Consider the following 20,093-nt stretch of genomic DNA (forward strand, 5'->3'; position numbering starts at 1 on the left):
CTCAAGATTTTATTATAAAGGTCAAGGCACAACTCTGGAAAGACTAATGGATAAAATGGGACATCCTAAATCTTCTAGATGCACCAGTATTAAAGAAAATATCAAGAGTAAAGGCTGCCACCTCCGCATTAAAGGCTCTGCACCTGCCTCCCTGGCCGCATTAATGGGGAGGTGACCCCTGAACAGTGAGGTGGAAACTTCTAGTCACTGTTCAAAAAGTGTCAGGGAAGGACGTATAAAAGGGGGGTAAAGGCCAAAGAAATAGGGGAGAGAGCGAAGAAAGAAATTGAGAAATTGTAATCTTTAAGGAAGAAAGAGAAATACTAAAGAAGTAGTCCTCGGCTCGAGTCCGAGGAGATCCATTGCAATTATTGTTCGTTATTTACCTGTATTTGTTTATAAAAGCCTGTTATCGAGCTCCCAGTACTTCTAACCTAGGTTTTAAGCCCACACTCTACAAATTTTATTGTTTAAGGCTCATTGGGCCTGAGCCCGTGATTGTCTTTGGGTCCAGGTGCAATTGTGCACTTACAAAAATCAAGAAAAAAAGATGTTTAAGAATTTTTTAAATAATATAATCAAATTAAATATATAAAATAGAAGTTATTTCCCTAAAATATAAGTATTCTAGGAAATTTTTTAATAAAATCTTGTATCTACATCCACTTTGAAAACAATCCTACTCAGCTTTAAACTAACTATTTGTTTCAAAGTTCTAATAATTGGTAAAAAATTTTCTTTAAATCAACCGTTGATACAACAAAGCTTAAGCTACGCCAATATATATATATATATATATATATATATATATATATATATATATATATGCATGTTTTAAGATAAGTGTTACATCACCACTACGCATCCTTAGTGCGGCGGTCATCTTATAAGTATAAATGCTTGTGGAGTGTAGAGGGTAAGGCTGAGGTTCAAGTCTTCAGAAGGGAGTTTCACACACATATACACTTAGATTAGGTTAGAGTACGTAGAAATTCTATCTTGTATAAAAAAAGAAAAAAAAGAAGAAGATAAGTGTTACATCTACAACATTTTAATAATAAATTATAGGTAATTAGTTGTTATTGGTTCTAATTTGAACTTATCACTAAAATTACTTTTTTTTACCCCAACAATAACAACCCATAACAACTTGCTACTTAGAATTTGTTGTGAAAATTATGAGTATGATTTTCTCTTCAAAAAAAAAAAGAAATTTGTTGTGAAAATATTATAGGCATTTCATTTCTCCTGTTTTAAAAGTAAAAATTAAACACAACTTCTCACATTTATTAGGAATCTTTAATTAAATTCAATCATGTGATTTACTCTCACAAATGAAATTCAAAATGATATTATCTCTCTCAAGATAAATAAATTCAAGTGCATGTCTTATTGGTCTATGTAGACACGTGAGTCAATTTTATTGGTCTTGTACATCAATTTTATCCATGTTTCAAAATGGCATAAAAGTCCACTTGCCTTAGTGATGTACTAACAACTATACCTATTAAGGCTAGCAAACCAAAAACCTGAGCATTTGCCAAACTCCCAAAGAGCATGGATTTGCCACAAACATGTTTGTAGGAGTTCTACAAACAAAATGAGATGGCAACTTATGAAGCTAACATGTGTCCTAAGCCATGTGCATGTCACATGATTTGCCTAATAAATTTGACCACAGTTAAAACTTAAACCACCAGCCTCTCTCTCTACCAACCCAAGCAAAACAAAACCTCTATCATCTCTCTTGTTGCAAACGTAGCTCCCCTTTCTCTCTCTTAGGCCACCACTGTTCATCGCCGCCACCGTACCTTGGTGGTTGGTCAACTATTCTCAATTAAGAACACTCATCTCTTCGTCCATTTAGTCTTACTCTTTTACAAAAAACAAAAAAAGGAAAAAGATGTGATTGACCCATGGTTTAATTGGGTGGATTTAGTTGTAAATATAACATTTGATTTGCTTCAAATTTCTTGGGTAGAATTGTCAAGGTTAATTATTTTTGGGAAGTTTGACTTGAAATCAGAATTGAGAAAATAGAAATTGAATTCAAAAAATTAAAAATCCAAGCCCAGATCTACTCATTGAGGAGTTTAACTGAATCTAAAAAAATTCCTTTCTACCAAAAACCCAAAATTCCTTAAACCCATCATCTTGAGCAACTCGGGCAAAAGATTAAAAGCACAACAAAGAGTGGGTTCCTTTCTTCCAAGCTTAGTTCCATGTCCATATTCATATGATTCTTTTGAGGAATGAAAAGAGGAAAGTTCTAGGTTGAAGAAACAAAAGACGAAAAATAAAAACAAGAACAAGAAGAACAAAACCCAAATCTGGATCCTAAACCTAGCAACCCATTAACAAGCTTGATGTTCTCATCAAACTCAAAGGATAACATACTTGAGTTATTTAGCTTTGCTTCATTCTAAATCTCTAAATCTTGTGGCTTCGCAAATTAAAAAAAAAAAATGGTCTTGTTATTTTTTACTGTAATTTTTGAGGATGTGAGCATAGCTGTACCGGTGGTGGAGAGGCTTTGAGAGATAGAGGAGTGTTGGATGACAAAGTGAGAGATGATAGGGGTTTTGTTTTACTTGGGTTGGTAGAGAGAGACCGGTGGTTTAAGTTGTAACTGTGATTAAGTGAATTTGGCTGATCATGTGACATGCATATGGCGTAGGACACATGTTAGCTGCATAAGTTGCCACCTCATCATGTTTGTAGCAAATCCTTGCTCTTTGCAAAGAGCAAATCTTGTTGAGTTTTAAACTTTAAAGCACAAGTTGATTCAACTGATTCCTTTTGATGGAAAGAAATTTATGTGGTAGTCATAATTACCAAAACTTAAGCAAAACCTGCAGCTCTCTCTCTCTCTCTCTCTCTCTCTCAACTTCTTAATTAAAAAACAATCACACTCTACACTCAACGAAATCTGTGTTATACTAGGAAGGATTAGGGATGACCCACTGAAACTAATGAAGTCTATACAAACGTACAATTTATGATAACATCTTAAAAAATGAAACAAAATCCAGTACAAAATATAAATGTGCAATTCATGAATTATTAGTCGTAAATTGTCAATTAAATATAGCCACATATAGTTTTTCCTTTAAAACTTGAAGCGACTAATTACATAATAACTCCAACTTTACTGCTCTACTAGTGAAACTATATACTGGAATTAAACCCTATATACAACAAGCAGGAGTTCAGGAAAACAAAATTTCAGAGTGACAAGAAGCTAAGAAACACAGCCAGCAAAACAGAATCAACACAACTAAATAAAACTTGTATTGCTGGAAGGGTGTCTTGGCCATAGTTCTTGACTTCTTGTTCTACCTTGGCCAGCATCTAAGATCATTGCTGGAACTGTTTTGATGGTTAAGGTAAGCCCTTGCTGAGTCATTTGCTGCAGATCTGCTACCCACATCTGAGTTCTCCAACGCGTCTTGGTGTTGTTCTTCCAATTTTGCTATATTTGCTTATTGTTGGTGAGGATGAGAATATATACCATATAAAACAAGTTCTTTGGCCTTGAGGACAACTCCCAAGATAGCTTTCTGACCAGTTTCTATATTTTGTGTCCATGTGAGATTTTGAGAAGTCCTTGAAATGTAGTCGATCACTAACAAATGAATTATTCTTCAGCAAACTATATGGTCACAAGCTTGGAGTTTTAAAGTTATTACTTTTGCTACTTTAAATTGTAAATGTCAATATGATTAAGCTGTAAAGTTAATTTTATATTGCACTACAAGCTAAGTTGCCTTTCTCTTATACAAGGCAAGGGGAAGCACGTACATAATTACCAGCAACCTCCTTGATTTGAAAAACCAATCTACACTAATAACAATTGCTTTCTAGTCCACTGCACAATAGCACCACAAAGCTTATAAGGAAAAAAAAAATCAGTTGTCATAAATGCATAAATAATTTTCTGCGCAATTAATGTAATAGATTGTGAATCTGTTATACAACATGTTTGAACAATATAGTACCATTCCATAACATTGAACATACATCTCATAAATCTTATTTCATTAGATAGAAAACTTAATTTGACATGCCAATAGGCATACAAGTGTCTCAAACTCTACAATTTACAATAACAACAAATTGCAATAACTTCTCAGCAGTCAAATTTTCAAAAATAAAGATTCATAAATTTTCAAAAATAAAGATTCATAAAGTTAACATTAAAAAAAAAAAAGTAATGGTAATTGCAAAGGAAGGTAACAAAATTTAAAATGAAAAATAAAATAAAGAACTACTTTGAGCAAATATCCATACTCTTATAGATGGACTACCAAGGGAAAGTTGTTCTTGACTTTGAAATACTAAAAGCCTTCATACAAGTTATTGGAGTAATTCTTAAAGTGTTTTATCTCCTGGATTTGCAGATAACAAGTCAATCAACATGGAGGCAGTGTCAACCATTATTTTGGACAAGTTCCATAGCTTTTAGTGTCTCATTGTGTTGTGATAACCCTTGAACAATTGTGTTATATGTGCAATCGTTAGGTGAACAACCATTCCCATCCACTTTTTCAAGCAACTCACTTGCTTCATCTAGCAGTCCCTCTTTGCAAAGCCCATTGATCATGGTGTATGTCCTAACATTAGGTTGCAATCCTTTTAGCGGTAGACTATTAAAGAGTTCCCTTGCAGCTGTAAGTTTCTTGATATTACACTAACCGTTAGTCAAGATGCACCACAATATCATGGCCCAACTTTTTGTCTTGCATCTCCTGAAACAATGCCATCGCCTCACCAATTTTGTTTTTCTTACGAAGGCCATCCAACAAGATAGCATAGGTTATCTTGTTGAAAGACATTTCAAACCCTATCCACAACATCATCATTTTTTTTTGTGACACAGCTGATTTATTATTTTAGGAAAAAAGAAATACTACACTAAGATTTTTTTTTTCTCAAAAAAAAAAATCTTTGAAAAATGAAATATAATTATTTTTAAAATCAGTAAAAAAAACTAAATTTTCTCCTCTCTAACACACTTGTTAAGATGGGTTCTAGCTAACTCAACTGGTGAAATCTTTGATGGTTGAATAAGAAATCTAAGGTTCAATCCCCGCCTATACAAAAAACTTATTGGTCTTTTGGTTTGATGATAAAGAGTTATCATCAAGAATAGACGCTATAGGTTGAAAATCTCCATTAAAAAAAAAAAAAACACACTTGTTAAGTTATATAGATGAGAAATGTTATGTCAACAACATTTTCACAACAAATTTTAAATGGCAGATTGTTATTGGATGTTATGAGTGGGGAAAAAAGTCATTTAAATTGTGGATTCAAATTAGAATCAATAAAAACATAGTACCTACGATTTGTTGTAAAAGTGTTATGAATGCAACACTTCTCTATATAAATATTTCATTCTTGCAAGAATACATTGCAATTGAATGAAGATTTATTTATGGGCATGGATAGCTTTCTTTTTCTTTTTTTGGGTAAAAATGTAAAATATTTTTTTTGGTCCTTAAACTTTGTGAAAGATTTTTGTTCAATAGTTTAGAGACAAAAATATATATGAAAAAAAAAACATTCTTCAATAATTTAGGATGAAAAAAAAATGAGTTTAAGGACGAAAGTGAAAACCTTTTCAGTAGTTTAAGAAGGATAAAAAAAAAATTGTTTAAATTTAGGGACAAAAAAAAAACTAAATTTTTGATGAATTTTAAGTATCAAAATAGTAATTTACCATTATTTTTTTTAGATATAATGGGAAACTCATTTAAGCTCACTAATTTGACAATATTTTGTTTATTTATAGCTGAATCTTCAATAGCTTCTCATTCGGATACATTAAATAAAAGTGGTCTCTCATATGAAAGCAGTTATGCGATAAATGTGGTAGCAATGATCATTTATTATCCTTGTGTATGAATAGCACACCGCTAAGGTGTGCATTATGAGCTCGCATGAATTAATTAGCAAATAGGGTGATGGGTGGTCACAATCTCTCCCAATTTGAGCTTGTACAAAATGGTAGTCTTATCCGCTTCATGAAGACCCACCATTAGAATTAATATGCATCTCCTTGGCAAAAGGCCAGCTGAAAAGCTTGGTGAAAGACAACCCCATCTTTCATCTCAAGCTAAATTCCCGAAATCCCAAGTCAAAGTTCAAATCAACCTAAAAAGAAAACACTCATACATATATACATGCACATGACATTGTTCCTAATAGTACACTAAACACAATATTCAAAACCATGATTATTGGAATGGGACCAGTAGGTGGAAATACTATAGTTATCTCATTATAATGATTTTTACGGTAACCTATATGACTTTTATAAATCTTGTGTATTTCGCAAAGCTCGTTTTCTTTAAGCATAACGCCACTAACTTGACCTGAAACCTAACCCAATGTTAGTCTAGGAATTCACAATCTACGTGCCACAAAATGAAATTACAAAAATTAATCCAAAAGAATCTGCTCTTTGTGTCCGTGTTAGATTTGAAAAGTCCATGAAATGTAAGTAATCACTAACAAAAGCGCAGATGCACAAGCGAAGATGCACTGGAATTAACCTACTACATAGAACCTCCATTTTAAAATAGTTTGAAGAGTAAGCCTCCATGAGCTGCAAAGAATGGAGCAAACACCAAGGACTCGACTGCCATGAGCTTGATGAGAATATTGAGTGAAGGACCAGAAGTATCCTTGAGAGGATCTCCAATTGTGTCACCTATGACAGCGGCCTTGTGAGCATCTGATCCTTTGGGACCTAGTGATTTTGCATGTTCATTACCACCAGCCTGAAAGTGACATATGAAAGTGTAAAAATCAAACGGTAAACTCAAAGATTGATACAAAGAAAGCACCTCTCAAACTTGAGAACACAATGAGGTCTTACTCTAAAATATAATAGAAAGCATTATCAAATTAAAAGTTGGAAGAGCAAAGCACTTGCCTCTATGTATTTCTTTGCATTATCCCATGCGCCACCCGTGTTTGAAGCTGAGATGGAAACCTAGGAAGAAAAACATAAAATAGAAAACTTGTTATATACTAAAGATTCATTAGAGATTATTAGGGATGAATGTGCTATCCTGAAAATTTTGTGAAGTAATCAAAGCAGGAGCAGTTGCACAACTATGGCTAAATATGAAAACATATTGATCAACAAGTGAAAGCATTTTTATTTTTTGGTTTCATTTTTTAAGAGTAATGCTAAGGTAGGTCGATTGAGACAAAGATGCACTCTAGCAAAAGGATCAAGTATTGCCGCATACCTGCACACCAGAAACAAGTGAACTAGCAAGAACCCCAGCAAGAGTCTCCACACCAAAGAAGGTTCTAGCAATAAGTGGTGTAAGCAATAATTTGGACAAACAATATCTGTGTCTGGAGATTTGTGGGATGAAATCTGACATGTAGTTAACAATTCCAAAAAACTATTGGATCTATTTGGTGCTGGTGAGCATATCTGGAAATTCACTAAAAGAGACTACTATGTGAGGCTGCAAAGTGTACTTTCCATCTGAAATGTTTACTCCCAAAAAATCAATAGAAGATACTCCTATGACCATTTTCTTTTCTGAAAGCATTATCCCTTGAGCTTTTACTAAATTGTAGAATTCAATAAGCAATTTTTCATGGAATTCTACATCTTGTAAGAATATGAGGATATCATCTACATAGATCAATGCATTTGACAACAGTGGTTGGAACAGCGCTACCATTGCTTTTTGGAATTGAGATGGAGCATTTTTTAGGCCAAAAGGCATTACAGTCCATTGATAATGGTGGTCTGGGATGCAAAATGCTATTTTGTATCTTTCTTCTAGATAGATTCCTAATTGTCAGAATCCTACTTTGAGATCAAACTTTGAAAACACTTTGGCATGGGAAAGATGTTGGAAAAAGGCACTTTTGTTTGGCAAAGGGAACTTGTCATCAGCAAGGAAATGATTAAGATCTTGGTAATTAATTACCAATCTAAGCTTTCCTCGAACTTGTTCTGCATACTTGTTAACATAGAAAGTTTCACAGGCCCATGGAAAAGTTGTGGGTTCAATGAAGTTTTTTGAAAAAAGAGTGGATAACTCCTGTTTAGCTAAGGACAAGTGTTCTGGGTTCATACCTCTATGACTAGCTTTTGTGGAGTTAACATCTTCATCCTCTTTAAAGGGAAGGGTTATGAAAAAAGCTGAGTTTTTCCACAGAGGATTTGGACTTTTAAGGAGGAATTCAGAGTGGGTGGCTGCAAAACATTCATTGATTATCTGGAATTTCAAGGAGTCAAAAGGATTTATTGAGAACAAATGTGGTACCTGGGTCTAGGTGAGAAGGTGTTGTTTATGCAAAAGGCATTTTGAGGTTTGAGAACTGGGTTTGAAAAAATAAAAATAAAAAACCTCAATCTCAACCAGACGGAAGCAACAAAGTTGAACCAGCCCTGCAGATGTTTTCACAGGTTTTATTTTTATTTTTTTAAATTATTTTTATAAATTTAAGAAATGATTTTTTTTTTCCATTTAAATGCTTTTTTTTTATATTTAAATGCTTCTTAAAATATGCCAATGTGGCATTTTAAAAATGATAAATAAATTTTTTATTATCTAAGTTGCCACTTAGATGTGTAGTGTGCCAATAGTGCACACCGTTTGGCAAGTAAACATTTTCTGTTAGTGTATTAACGGTAGGGACTAAATTGATTGCAAGCTGAAAATAACATGAATCAAATTGACTGCTATCAAAATGTAGGGACCAAATTGACTGTGACCCCAGAATGTAGGGATCAAAATAGTATTTTGGCCAATTTTATTAGTACCAAAAAACTAATGGGTGTTTTTTAGGTCAAATAAAAAATAATAATCATTATGAAAATGATATTATATGCTGAAACTTTATCATATATATAAACATAGTTTTAGGAATGGTCAAACTGTGGTGGAGTGGGGGATATAGTCGTAGATAATTTTATTACTTCAATCATTCTAAATTGTTAGAGCATTCACAGTGGTGAATGCTATCCTATTTTATTTTATCATCTAAAAAGCTACTTTATCAATTATACTATACCATTTTATAATACATCCCAACTTTTATTTTCCCATACAATATATTAAAATAATATATCTACAAATAAAATAATATGTCCCAAATCCATCTCTATTTACTCCCATCTCTCTTCCCCTGCCACTGCAACCACCTACTCCCGCCACCCCCACCACGAAAAAACCCAAAAAAAGCTACCAAACTGAAACAAATCACCACTACATCATTGCCTAAAAACTAAACTTTCAAGAAGCTAAATTAAACATTTAAACAACCACAACAAATTAGCAAGCAATCAACAACCATTAAAATCACCACCATCAATCACAAACCCAAACCCAACCACAACCACACTCATCAAACCCACCATCACCAAAAAAAGAAAAAATAATAAAAAAAGCAAACCCCAACACCACCCACAACAAGCAAACCCATCACCCACGGCAAACAAACCCAACACCACTCATACCCACGGCCAAAACCCATCACCCACGACCAACACCACCATGTTGATCCACGCCAATCTCGCAACCACCAACGCACTAGACCCATGCCGATCTACGCTGATCTCACAACAACCAATGCATCAGACCCATGTCAATTTTGCAACCAAAACCATCAACACATTAGACCCGAAACCCATCAAACCCAAAACCTAGCCAAACTCACAAACAAACCATAACCATTGATGGGTTGGCGAAGATGGGTAGGCGACGAGAGGGGAGAGCAGGATGGTGATGTTGGATTTGCGAGGAGGATGGTTTTTGGGTCTGAAGATAGGAGAGAGCAGATGAGAAAGAGAAAAGGAAGAGAGAGAAGAGGAGAAATAATGAGAAAGAGAGGAGAGAGAAATTTTGGGATAAAAAATTATTACATGTACATACCATTAAGCTACAGTACCATCATATATTTAGAGCATTCACATTGGAAATGACATATGCCATATGTTGGTTCAGTTTAACATAAAAGCCCAAAATCCCCACTCCATCCAAACTTGTAAAATCTAACTATTGCAAAAAAAATTGCAATTGTGCTACAGTGCGATTCTAAATGTAGAATCGCACTGTAGCTCAATTGTAAAAAATTATATTAATATTTTATTCCTAAATATCAGGCTTTTCTCTCTCCATGGTCTCTCATCTCTCTCTTTCTCTCTCTCTCCATTAATATTTTGAGATCTTGCCTTCGCTACCAACACTTTAGATAGCTCTACCCCTTTAATTCTTCATTCTATCACTTTCTCTCTTCAAACCGAGTTTCTCAAGGGTTTTTGGGTTTGGGTTAAGATTTTGTTTGCAAAATCTCAAAACGAAGCTCCATCGGTGTTAGGGGTTTTGTGCCCTCTCGGTGATTAATCGATCTCTCATCAGCGTGGGTCTTGATCGATGGGTCGAGATCGGTGTGGGTTTTAACGAGTGGGTCATGCAATGGTGGAGATCAACGTGGTGGAGATCGGCAGGTCAAGATTGGCGTGGGTTTTGACAAGTGGGTTGTACAACGATGGAGATTGGCATGGTGGAGATCGGTGGGTGGTGAGATTGGCGTGGTGGAGATTGGTGGGTGACAAGATCGGTGGATTGAGTTTTGATTTTGCTATGAATTTTGGATTTTGATTTTGCTATGAATTTTGAGTTTTGATTTTGCTATTGATTTTGGCTGAATGGTGAGACTAGGTTTTGATTTTGCTTGGAGAGAGTGACACCAGGTTTTGTTTGGTTATTTTTTAATGGGTTTGTGGTTGGCTTGTGGGTTGGTATTTGTTGGGATTATGGTGGGTTTGGAGTCATAGTGGTGGATGTTTGAAGGTGGTGTGGTTGAGAGGATGGTTGCTGTGTGGTGCTGTGGTTGAGAGAGTGACAGAGAGAGAGAAATTAGAAAGGAGAGAGATATAATTTGTTTATTATTTTATTGTATAATTTATATTATTTTAATGTGTGATATTGTAAAATAAAAGTTAGGATGTTGGGAGTATTGTAAAATGGTATGTTATAATTGATACAGTAGCTTTTTGAGATTGTAAAATAGAATTAGATGCAATTGACCATTGTGAATGCTCTTACAATGGTACAGTAGAACTATGGCAAAGTTTTTTACAAGTTTACATGTTTAGCATTTCAGCTGCTGAGCTATTTGGGCCTTACATGCTAAATTTTCCTTACATTTGGCATTTGGCAATTCCATTGTGAATGCTCTTAGTCCTATATTTTATTTTGGTATGTCTCAAGATATAGTTCACTTTAAAATTAAAGTTAAAACAAAATTTTTAACTAAGATTTATATAAAATTTTTATAGTATCATCATTTTTATTGTCAAAAGTCATGCAGTTGAACTGAACTGGTTAGCACATTCTAACATTTTTAGTGGACACACATAAGATTCACATTCCCTTTGCTCCAACTATTGACTTAACAAAAAAATGAGCATTCTTTCTATTTGAAAGAACCAAAAAAAAAAAACATTTTGGTAGTTCAATGCTGGATTAAATTTCGTGTGGACTCTCAATATTTTTTTGTTTAATATTAATTTAATTTTATGTGGGTCTAACAAAAGGCAACAATGTGCCCACATGTTTCCTAAGCTAAGTTGTCATCATCAATCACGTTAAGCATGATTTTGCCACTGTGCCCGCAAAGGATTCTAGACGTCCTCACTGCATACTACTACTCTAGTGGGTGGGTTGTGTTGGGTTATGAAATTTTTTTTAATAGTGGGTTGGGTTAAGTTTAGGTCATAATAAGTACAACCCGCCTAACTTGACCCGACCCACATATATATTTAAAATTTAAATTATATATATTTAATATATATATATATATATATTTAAAACTATATTATATAATTAATAATTTTTTATTTAATTTTTTCCCTATTCAGCTCTTCCTATATAAAACTCAATTACTTCGCAAACTCTAACAATCTTATTTCTCTCTCTATCGCCTCCAATTCCCACTCTCTCACTCCACTCTTGTTTATAACTGAGTTGAGATACTAGTTCATATATATATATATATATATATATATATATATATATATATATATATATTTATCAACTCAATTGGATATATTTTGTTCATAACTAAGTTAGAATACTAGTTTATGCATGTTTTGTTTATCAATTCAAGTGGCAAATGAGATATATTATTTTGCTCAATTTAATAATAATAGTAATAATAATAAAATTTGTCCAACCCATGAGTTCAACCCGACTCAACTTGATTCATGGGGGTTGGGTTGAGTTGAATTTTTTTTAACCCACCATGGTGGGTTGGGTCAGGTTAAGGAAATTTTTCGACTGAACCCGATCCATGCACACTCCTAAGTAAATCTATTTACATAATTTACTTTGATCTTTCAAAATATTGAGCTGCAAGTTGTGATTGGTCAATAAAAAAGTAATGACAATGGTGGACATAGATTCCCCATTAGTTTATTTTATTTTAAAATTCGATAGTTAGGGGTTGGGGGTTTAAACACTGAACATCTCCATTAAAAACACTATGAGATGCCAGTTGAGCTATAAAGCTCCTATCTTCACTAATTATAACTTACTAAATCAATAAGTTATGAAAAAAATTGTTTACAAATTACGAAAATAAAACTTTGTTTCATTTTATTATTTTTTTAATTTACATTAAAATGAGTAGGAAAGGGAGATTTGAACTCAATTTCTCTATATGAAATGTTAATATCATTGAGTCACAAGGGTCACGACAATTATGAAAGAATAGTTTTTTTTTTTAATTTCTTTTTTGAGAAAGATGAAAAAAAATAGTTGATGTGACAAATAGCCACCTCAAATATAAAGTTATAAACCTAATCATTAAATTTTAGTGTTAAAGTAGGTAGCAATCCTCTTAAAAGTGAAAAACTCTAACAAGTGCGATGTATAAAAACAAAGGATAATTGCAAAATTCTAGCCCGTTTCATTAATGAATAAAGAAATATTAAGTCAACACTACACCGTTTCACTAAAAGAGAAAGAGTTAAGCCATAAGACATTGTTTTGAAAATGCCTAATAAGATGTGTGCTAAGTTGAGTGACACCGTTTTATTAAAGTTCTTCACATGACGTCATTCATGTCAAGGTGGTCAATACCGTACCGGTATCGAAATATCAACGTTTTGTACCGGTTTAAATATTGGCCGTATCGGCCATACTAGCCGATTTCGGGCAATACCAACTGGTACATAAAAAGTTTTTTTTTATTTTTTTTTATTTTAGTTTTGTAATTTTTGAACTTTTGTAAAGACAGAATGGTAACTTATTTGCATTAATTTATTAGTACTATTTGTTTGCTGAGTATGCAATGAACAATTAAACTTTCTATTTTTTATATTATGTTTTTTTTTTTCTTTTAATTGATGCTAAAGTTTAAAATCATGAATAATTTGTTCTGAAATGAGGTAATATTTTATGGTAAACTTTTATATTTATTATAATACACACACACACACACACACACACACACACACACACACACACACACACACATATATATATATAATAACGGTAAACTCGAAATGGTACACCGGTATTGACCGGTTCCGAAATATATCATTTCATTTGTCAAACCGGTAAAGCTTTCGGTACGAGATTGACTCCCTTGATTCATGTCCATCTCTTCTTTCTCATTCAAAATGCTTTTATGAGTCTTATGACTATTAGTAGCAATTGGGATGATAACTAATTTCAGTTTCTCTAATAAAGTTTGTTATTTAATCTAATTGTTTATGTTAATCAATTTTAGGCTTGTAATTGTGTATAATTAATAATCTCATTTTAATCATTCATTAAGGTAAGCAATAACATAGAAATCCATTCCCTCCCTCTCTTGCTTATTTCCTATTCCTGCAAATACACTTTGTGTTCACACTCTGGATCTTAGTATTTTTCATAAAGAATGTTGAATTATAGAAAGACAGAAGGCTCATTTTCCAGTTTGACAACTCTTTCCCTAAAAGGGTTTTTATTGTTTCACATCTAACAATATTCAAACTCTTCTACATCATGTGTAAAGTGTGTACATTTTTGAAAATTTTAAATGCCTAACATTGAAAAATGTGACATTATATAAAGTGAAAGTGATTTTGGTAGGGCCTAGCATTTTCTCAAGTGGCCCAACATTTGGGTGAAATGGTTATATTCGGGGAAGGGGGGAGGGGGATTTGATGGTTATATTTTTATATAAAATTACTCCTCCTTCCTTTTATGGTACTTCTCCCCTTCCCTCTCTCTCTCTCTCTCTCTCTCTCTCTCTCTCTCTCTCTCTTCTTTTGCTTTTCAATCTTTTAATGTTGACTTTGTTTTTTTCCTAAACCTTAGTTTTTTCCTGTATAAACAATTAAAATTTTTAATTCAGTAGTGGCATGTGAGTAAATTTATATAATCTATATTTTCTATTCTCTTATTTTTCTTCTCAACTAAACAAAAGAGTTTTTATCTCTTCACTTTTCCACCCCAACCAAACACATATGAGAGAAAACTAAATTTTTTTTATTTCTTTACTTTTCCATCATCTCCCTGTTTTCTATCCCCCACTTTTCTGATCTCCCTATTTTCCTAAAAGTAGGTGGTTGTGTTGATTACACACACAAAATGTACCGAAATTTCAGTGCATTTTATAGGTGTGTAAACCTATGGGTAACAGAATGTGTAGTAGTATTTACCCAATGGATTGTGATATGGCATGTAACTTTTGATATGTGCACTATTTTTCAAATATTATATTGGATGTCACCTAATTAAAGGTCCCCACAATTTTATGCATTATGGGTTGACAAAGGAAAAGAAAACAAAATGGAACTAAGTACCCACTACTCATATTTATCTATAACTTTATCATCATTCATGAATAAGGGTGAACCGATTGCCTAATATATTTGGCATAGATTCGCCCCCAGATTGGTTTATGCATAATATGATTAATCTCACATGTATTTAGTTATCAAAAGTGGGCTCTCTTGTTTCTCTTATATAAATCAGAAAACTATTCTATTATTAGGAAAGTGGGAGTTATTTTCTCCTGAAAATGAAAGGAAGATGTTGTAAAAAAAGTTCAAGCCAAAGCATCTCAAATAATAATAGTACTACTACCATAAAGTATTGGTCCAATGGTCCACTAGTCTAATATCAAGATGGTGCTATATGCACTTCCTAGTCCCTAGTAGGCTAGTACACACTCTCTCAACAACCCCAAAAAAGAAAAAAGAAAAAAGAGTAGTCCAGTAAACACTTGTTACTCACACTCCATAGAACAAGAAAAAAAAAAAAAAATCTAGAACCATACCTTTTTGTGTCACAATGTTGTAACAATTTTAATATGACAGATAATGAGTGATGATGAAAAATTGGTAGGTTCATATAAAAATGAAAGACAACTAGTCATATTTAATGATATACCAAATGATGTGATTCTAAAATTATTTGCACATTGCACATGATGATGATTAATCTGCATTTGGAATGTCTTAATTCAGAACAAAAAAAAAAAAAAAAACTAAGATTATATCTAATAATAATAATGTTTTTTTGAAAAAGGTAGATAAACAATTAAGTTTTAAAAAGGTTGGAAAAATTAACGGATATTTTAAGGGAAAATTATACATTGCCTCTCTAAACTATATCTCATATAACATTTTGCACCATAAAATATTTGAATGCATAACTATGACATTCGTTACACTTTGCACCCTATTGTTAGTTTTACTATTAAGCTAGATGGAAACATGAAGCACATGACTTGCATATGCATTACTTAAGTGGCACAAACTTTTTTTGAGATAATATAGATAGAAGACATAGGGAATGGAGAAGGAGGGAATGGGAAGAAAGACCAAACCCCCCTCTTCCCAATTAATCAAAAACAAAACTTCTCTCTCTCTCTCTCTCTCTCTCTCTCTCTCTCTCTCTCTCTCTCTCTCTCTCTTTTTTTCTCTCTCTCTCTCTCGTGCATATTAGGTATCAGCCTCTCTTCCCAAATCAGAACCCCTGCAACTCTAAATCCCCAAATCAAAATCATCTCTGACATCATCACTGCCCCACCACCACAACACCACCTAAGAACAATTCTTGATAGACTTTGAATGGACAAAAGAATTGCTCTACAATCATAATGAAATAATTGCACGTTAGGGCTAGTAGAACTCCACATAATCATAAAATCTTGCTCAGGTTTCAACTACTTAAACTTTGACTTATCACTGACTTTGAGTCTTTCTTTTTTCCTAAGGTTTCTTGTGCCTTGATAAAATTTGTAACCATCTAAAACCTTGACTATTCAAACTAAATTTTCTGACCCAAAAACCATAATAAAAAAACTAACCTATAAAATCACTCAAGTGATCCACCCCTAGATCTTTTCTTTTGTTTAAGAGTATAAGTACAAGTGATGGTGGAGCAATGCTACTGCCAAAGGTGATTTTGATTTGGGGGAGAGGGGTTGATATTGATACGCACAAGAGATGGATGGAAAAAAAAAAATTCTTTTTAATTGATTGGGAAGGGGGGGGGGGGGGGGTTGGTCTTTTAAGTTTGTGCTACTTAAGCAATGCATGTGCAAGTTATGTGTTATATAAAAATATATTTTTAGAAACTTTTTTATGTGAAAAAAAGTAACAGTTTTTTTTTAGATAATTGTTTTTTGAGAAAACTTTTGAGATAATTTATAATAAAATAATGCTAAAGATACAATTATATACTGTTAACTCCGCATTTACAATAAAGATCTTTCTGAAGATTATCTAATAAATAAAATATCCAAATTTTCTTAAAATAATCTATTAAAAAATGTCCTAAGAACATCCATTACTCGTATTCAAAAAAGTTAACCAAACATACATTAGTTATTATGACGATTAATGGATTATAACAAACAACAATAAAATGATATATTTAAGAGAATATCGCGAGTTTAACCGGTAATGATGAAGACCTTTCTATTGTTAACCTCAAAACATTTTTATTTTTTAAATTGATAATTCAACTTGGTTCAGGCATGTAGTACAATATCTGTACTTCAATCCATGTACTACAAAAAAAAATTGGAACGCTATAAATGAAACTCAAGGAAGCTCGCTTCAATTATCAGTCTTCTTCAATTATCGAAATTAAGTTTCTGCAGATCTTCCTGATATTGTTGTAGTAGATCATTCAGAAAGCTTTTTCGTTTCTTTTTTGGTGGATACAATGCAATACCCACAGATTTTAGACTCCTAGAAAGCCCGTGACTTAAGCAAAGATTATGTTTCTGGTGGGAAGTTTAGGTCAAAATTTATCAGAAGGCGAAATTGAATTGCGAAGGAATCAAGGTTCATTTCATTGGTAAGGTTCTTCCTTCCAACACTAAATTTTGAAAATGAAATTGATAGTCAAAACTCCACTAAGGAGGATACTATTTTCTTGAGTTTGACTCAAGCGAATGATATTTATTGTGCCAAATGCGAAGCATCAATTCTCAATTTTTTTTTTTTTTTGGTCCTTTCTCATTTTGATGTTAAAACTGTTTTTTATTTATTTTTTTATAATATATATATGACTTTATTTGGTACTAATTCATAAAAATAAAAAAAAATTGTTAGATTCGCTTGTCATTTCTGCATTAGAATTGTTTTCTTAATTTGATTTGATTTTTTTTACCTTGTTTTTGGTTTTTGGCCGAAAACACTAATGATGGAAGAACCAGGAATCTTCAAAGGCATTGGTTGAATGGCATTCATCTTTGGCACTAAAAAAGTTATTTTCCTTGGAGGCTTAGAAATTACTAGAATTCGACTTGCAAAGGTAGATGCTATTCTTTAGTTAGGCCATAATTGCAAGGAAATGTTTGTATGTATCTGTTTCTTGCAAAATGATAGAAAATGACACAACATTTCTTTGTGGATAGGCATAGCAGGTCGGCTAGCTCTAGCTGGCTACAAAGCTTATTCTAATCCGTTGATGTAAGTGTAACAATTAAAAACCATAGTGCTGTAATCAACAAAATATCAACACGTTTTTACAAAACATTCTTTTAATCCAAACACATTTATACTCGAATCTTGAATATTAATAAACCTGTAGGCTGTACGTCATGCATTGTATTATGATATGGTAATGAATCATAAACCTAGAAATGATCTTGACCATATGGGGCCAGTCTCTCTCGTCCCGTTCTAGAGTGATGAGCTGGAGGGCAATCGTTATCTTTTGTTTTATTTTTTGGTATATATTTTGAATTATTTAAGAAATTATGGTTTTAAATTTATAGGATAATAAAAAAATGATATTAGAAATATTACAAATTTTATTATAAAAAATTTACAGACTAATCTCTTTTTTTTTTTTTTTTGAGAAAAAATTTAAAAACTAATCTAGTAATGAATATGAGTAGTGCAGCAATATCAACACATTTTTACAAAACTTTCTACTAATCCAAACATGTTACATTCGAATCTTGCATAGTATTTTGATATGATATTGAATCGTAAACCTAGAACGATCTTGATCATATGGGCCACTCTTGTCCGTTCTAGAGTGAGCTGGGGTACAACCATCATCTTTTATTTAATTTATTTAAGAAATGATTAGACTTACATTTATGAGTTCTATTTAATGATAATGAAAAGAGTAAGGTTATTTATGTTACAAATTTTAGTATATAGAATTTACAAATTAATGTGGTAATGAATACGACTTGTGCCACTCCAAAAAAATTAATAAATAAGTGTTTGAATTACTTGCTCATTAATTGGTAATTCATTAATTTGTAAGACGTATGTTATAAAATTTGTACAATATTCCTATCACCACTCTAATAATTTTTTTATTTTTATTTTTATTTCATTAGATCAAAATACAAATTGGTATTGATGAAGGTGGAATTTGGAACCAAATCTCTTATTCGACAAATAATTTTATTACCAGTCGAGCTAATTGAAATTCATCGTTAAGTAATTTTATTTTATTAACTGAAATAGCTAAATAAGCTATGGCTTCTATGGACATCCATGTTCAATGCTCACACAAGGAAAGGATTTGGTCCAAAATTCCAATCAATCAAAAGAAATAAGCATAAGACATCCCCAAATATATATAATAGCTATAGCTATAAGGTATCTTTTCTTCATGTTGAAATTTTAGTCTAATACAGATGATCAGGTGTTTACCGTTGCAAGTTGTAATATTTTACCCCAAAAAATACTTCATACATATCATTCTCGAAACAAAAGTGAACGAGAAAAAAGCTATTTGGCAGGTAAATTTACAGTCATACTTTCACTTATAAAAATGCAGGAGAAAGAAAAATACAAGTTATAGTGTCACCGGCTCACCGCTCACCACCGTCATCACTCTCTTTCTAGAAGTTGAATAACGAACATGCAAGGATCCATTCCAGAAGATCCAAATGGAATGCATATATATATTAACGATCCTTCTCTACACAGGAATATCCCAACGAAACACTTATCTTAAGAAAAAGAAGAAGAAAGAAGATGAGCAAACTTAACATTACATGTCAACTGTTTCAATTTAATAATTCTAATTAGTAAGTTGATTGAACAAGCTAAAGATGGAAGTTTACTCTTCAAATTCTGAATGACAAGTTGTTAGTTGTTATTAGTGACTAAAAAAATAAAATCCATGATAAGCTTAAATAAGAACTAATAACAATTTATCCTCTAAAATATCTTGTGAAAATATTTTGAAAAGGACCAGATTGATTCTTTAAAGCCACAATAGCATTACTCTTCTTTTCTTTAACGCCACAACAATAGAATTTTACTCTCCTTTTCTTTAAAGCCACAACGATAGCATTAGAGGATAATACTTCTTTAAATTATGGTGTTTTCATTGCGCGCTGGATGTTCACACATCGCATGGTTGAATTACCAATATTTTGATTCAAAAACTAAGGCTGCTTAGAAATTTCAAAAGCTTAAGCGATAACGAAGTTAGCATATTTAAACATTAATTCCCATCATCAAGAATCAAGACACGTGGTTCTAGCTTAGTTTACAGAGTGACCTCAGAAACTTAACCTTTATGTTTAATTAGTAAATTTAAACAATATCTTAACCTTTCTTG

The 20,093-nt window shown here is 32.6% G+C and overlaps 1 protein-coding gene and 1 long non-coding RNA gene across 2 annotated transcripts; one reads left to right on the plus strand and one right to left on the minus strand.

The window, feature by feature from the left end:
* Positions 1 to 6,537: 6,537 nt before the first annotated feature.
* LOC142627923 (pyrophosphate-energized vacuolar membrane proton pump-like) lies at positions 6,538 to 9,582 on the minus strand. The gene is made up of 5 exons (XM_075801824.1): positions 9,436 to 9,582; positions 8,114 to 8,255; positions 7,263 to 7,396; positions 6,941 to 7,000; positions 6,538 to 6,785 (listed from the first exon to the last, which is right to left on the minus strand). The coding sequence occupies exons 1-5, from the start codon at positions 9,580 to 9,582 to the stop codon at positions 6,579 to 6,581; spliced, it is 690 nt and encodes a 229-aa protein (XP_075657939.1). The 3' UTR covers positions 6,538 to 6,578.
* Positions 9,583 to 17,135: 7,553 nt separating this feature from the next.
* On the plus strand, positions 17,136 to 19,804 carry LOC142629893 (uncharacterized). Its single transcript, XR_012843141.1, has 3 exons — positions 17,136 to 17,968; positions 18,986 to 19,120; positions 19,302 to 19,804. It is a non-coding gene; the product is annotated as an uncharacterized LOC142629893 (long non-coding RNA).
* Positions 19,805 to 20,093: the final 289 nt, after the last annotated feature.

Source organism: Castanea sativa, chromosome 3 (genome assembly GCF_040712315.1).
Source record: "Castanea sativa cultivar Marrone di Chiusa Pesio chromosome 3, ASM4071231v1".
In the NCBI taxonomy this organism is placed as follows: Eukaryota; Viridiplantae; Streptophyta; class Magnoliopsida; order Fagales; family Fagaceae; genus Castanea; species Castanea sativa.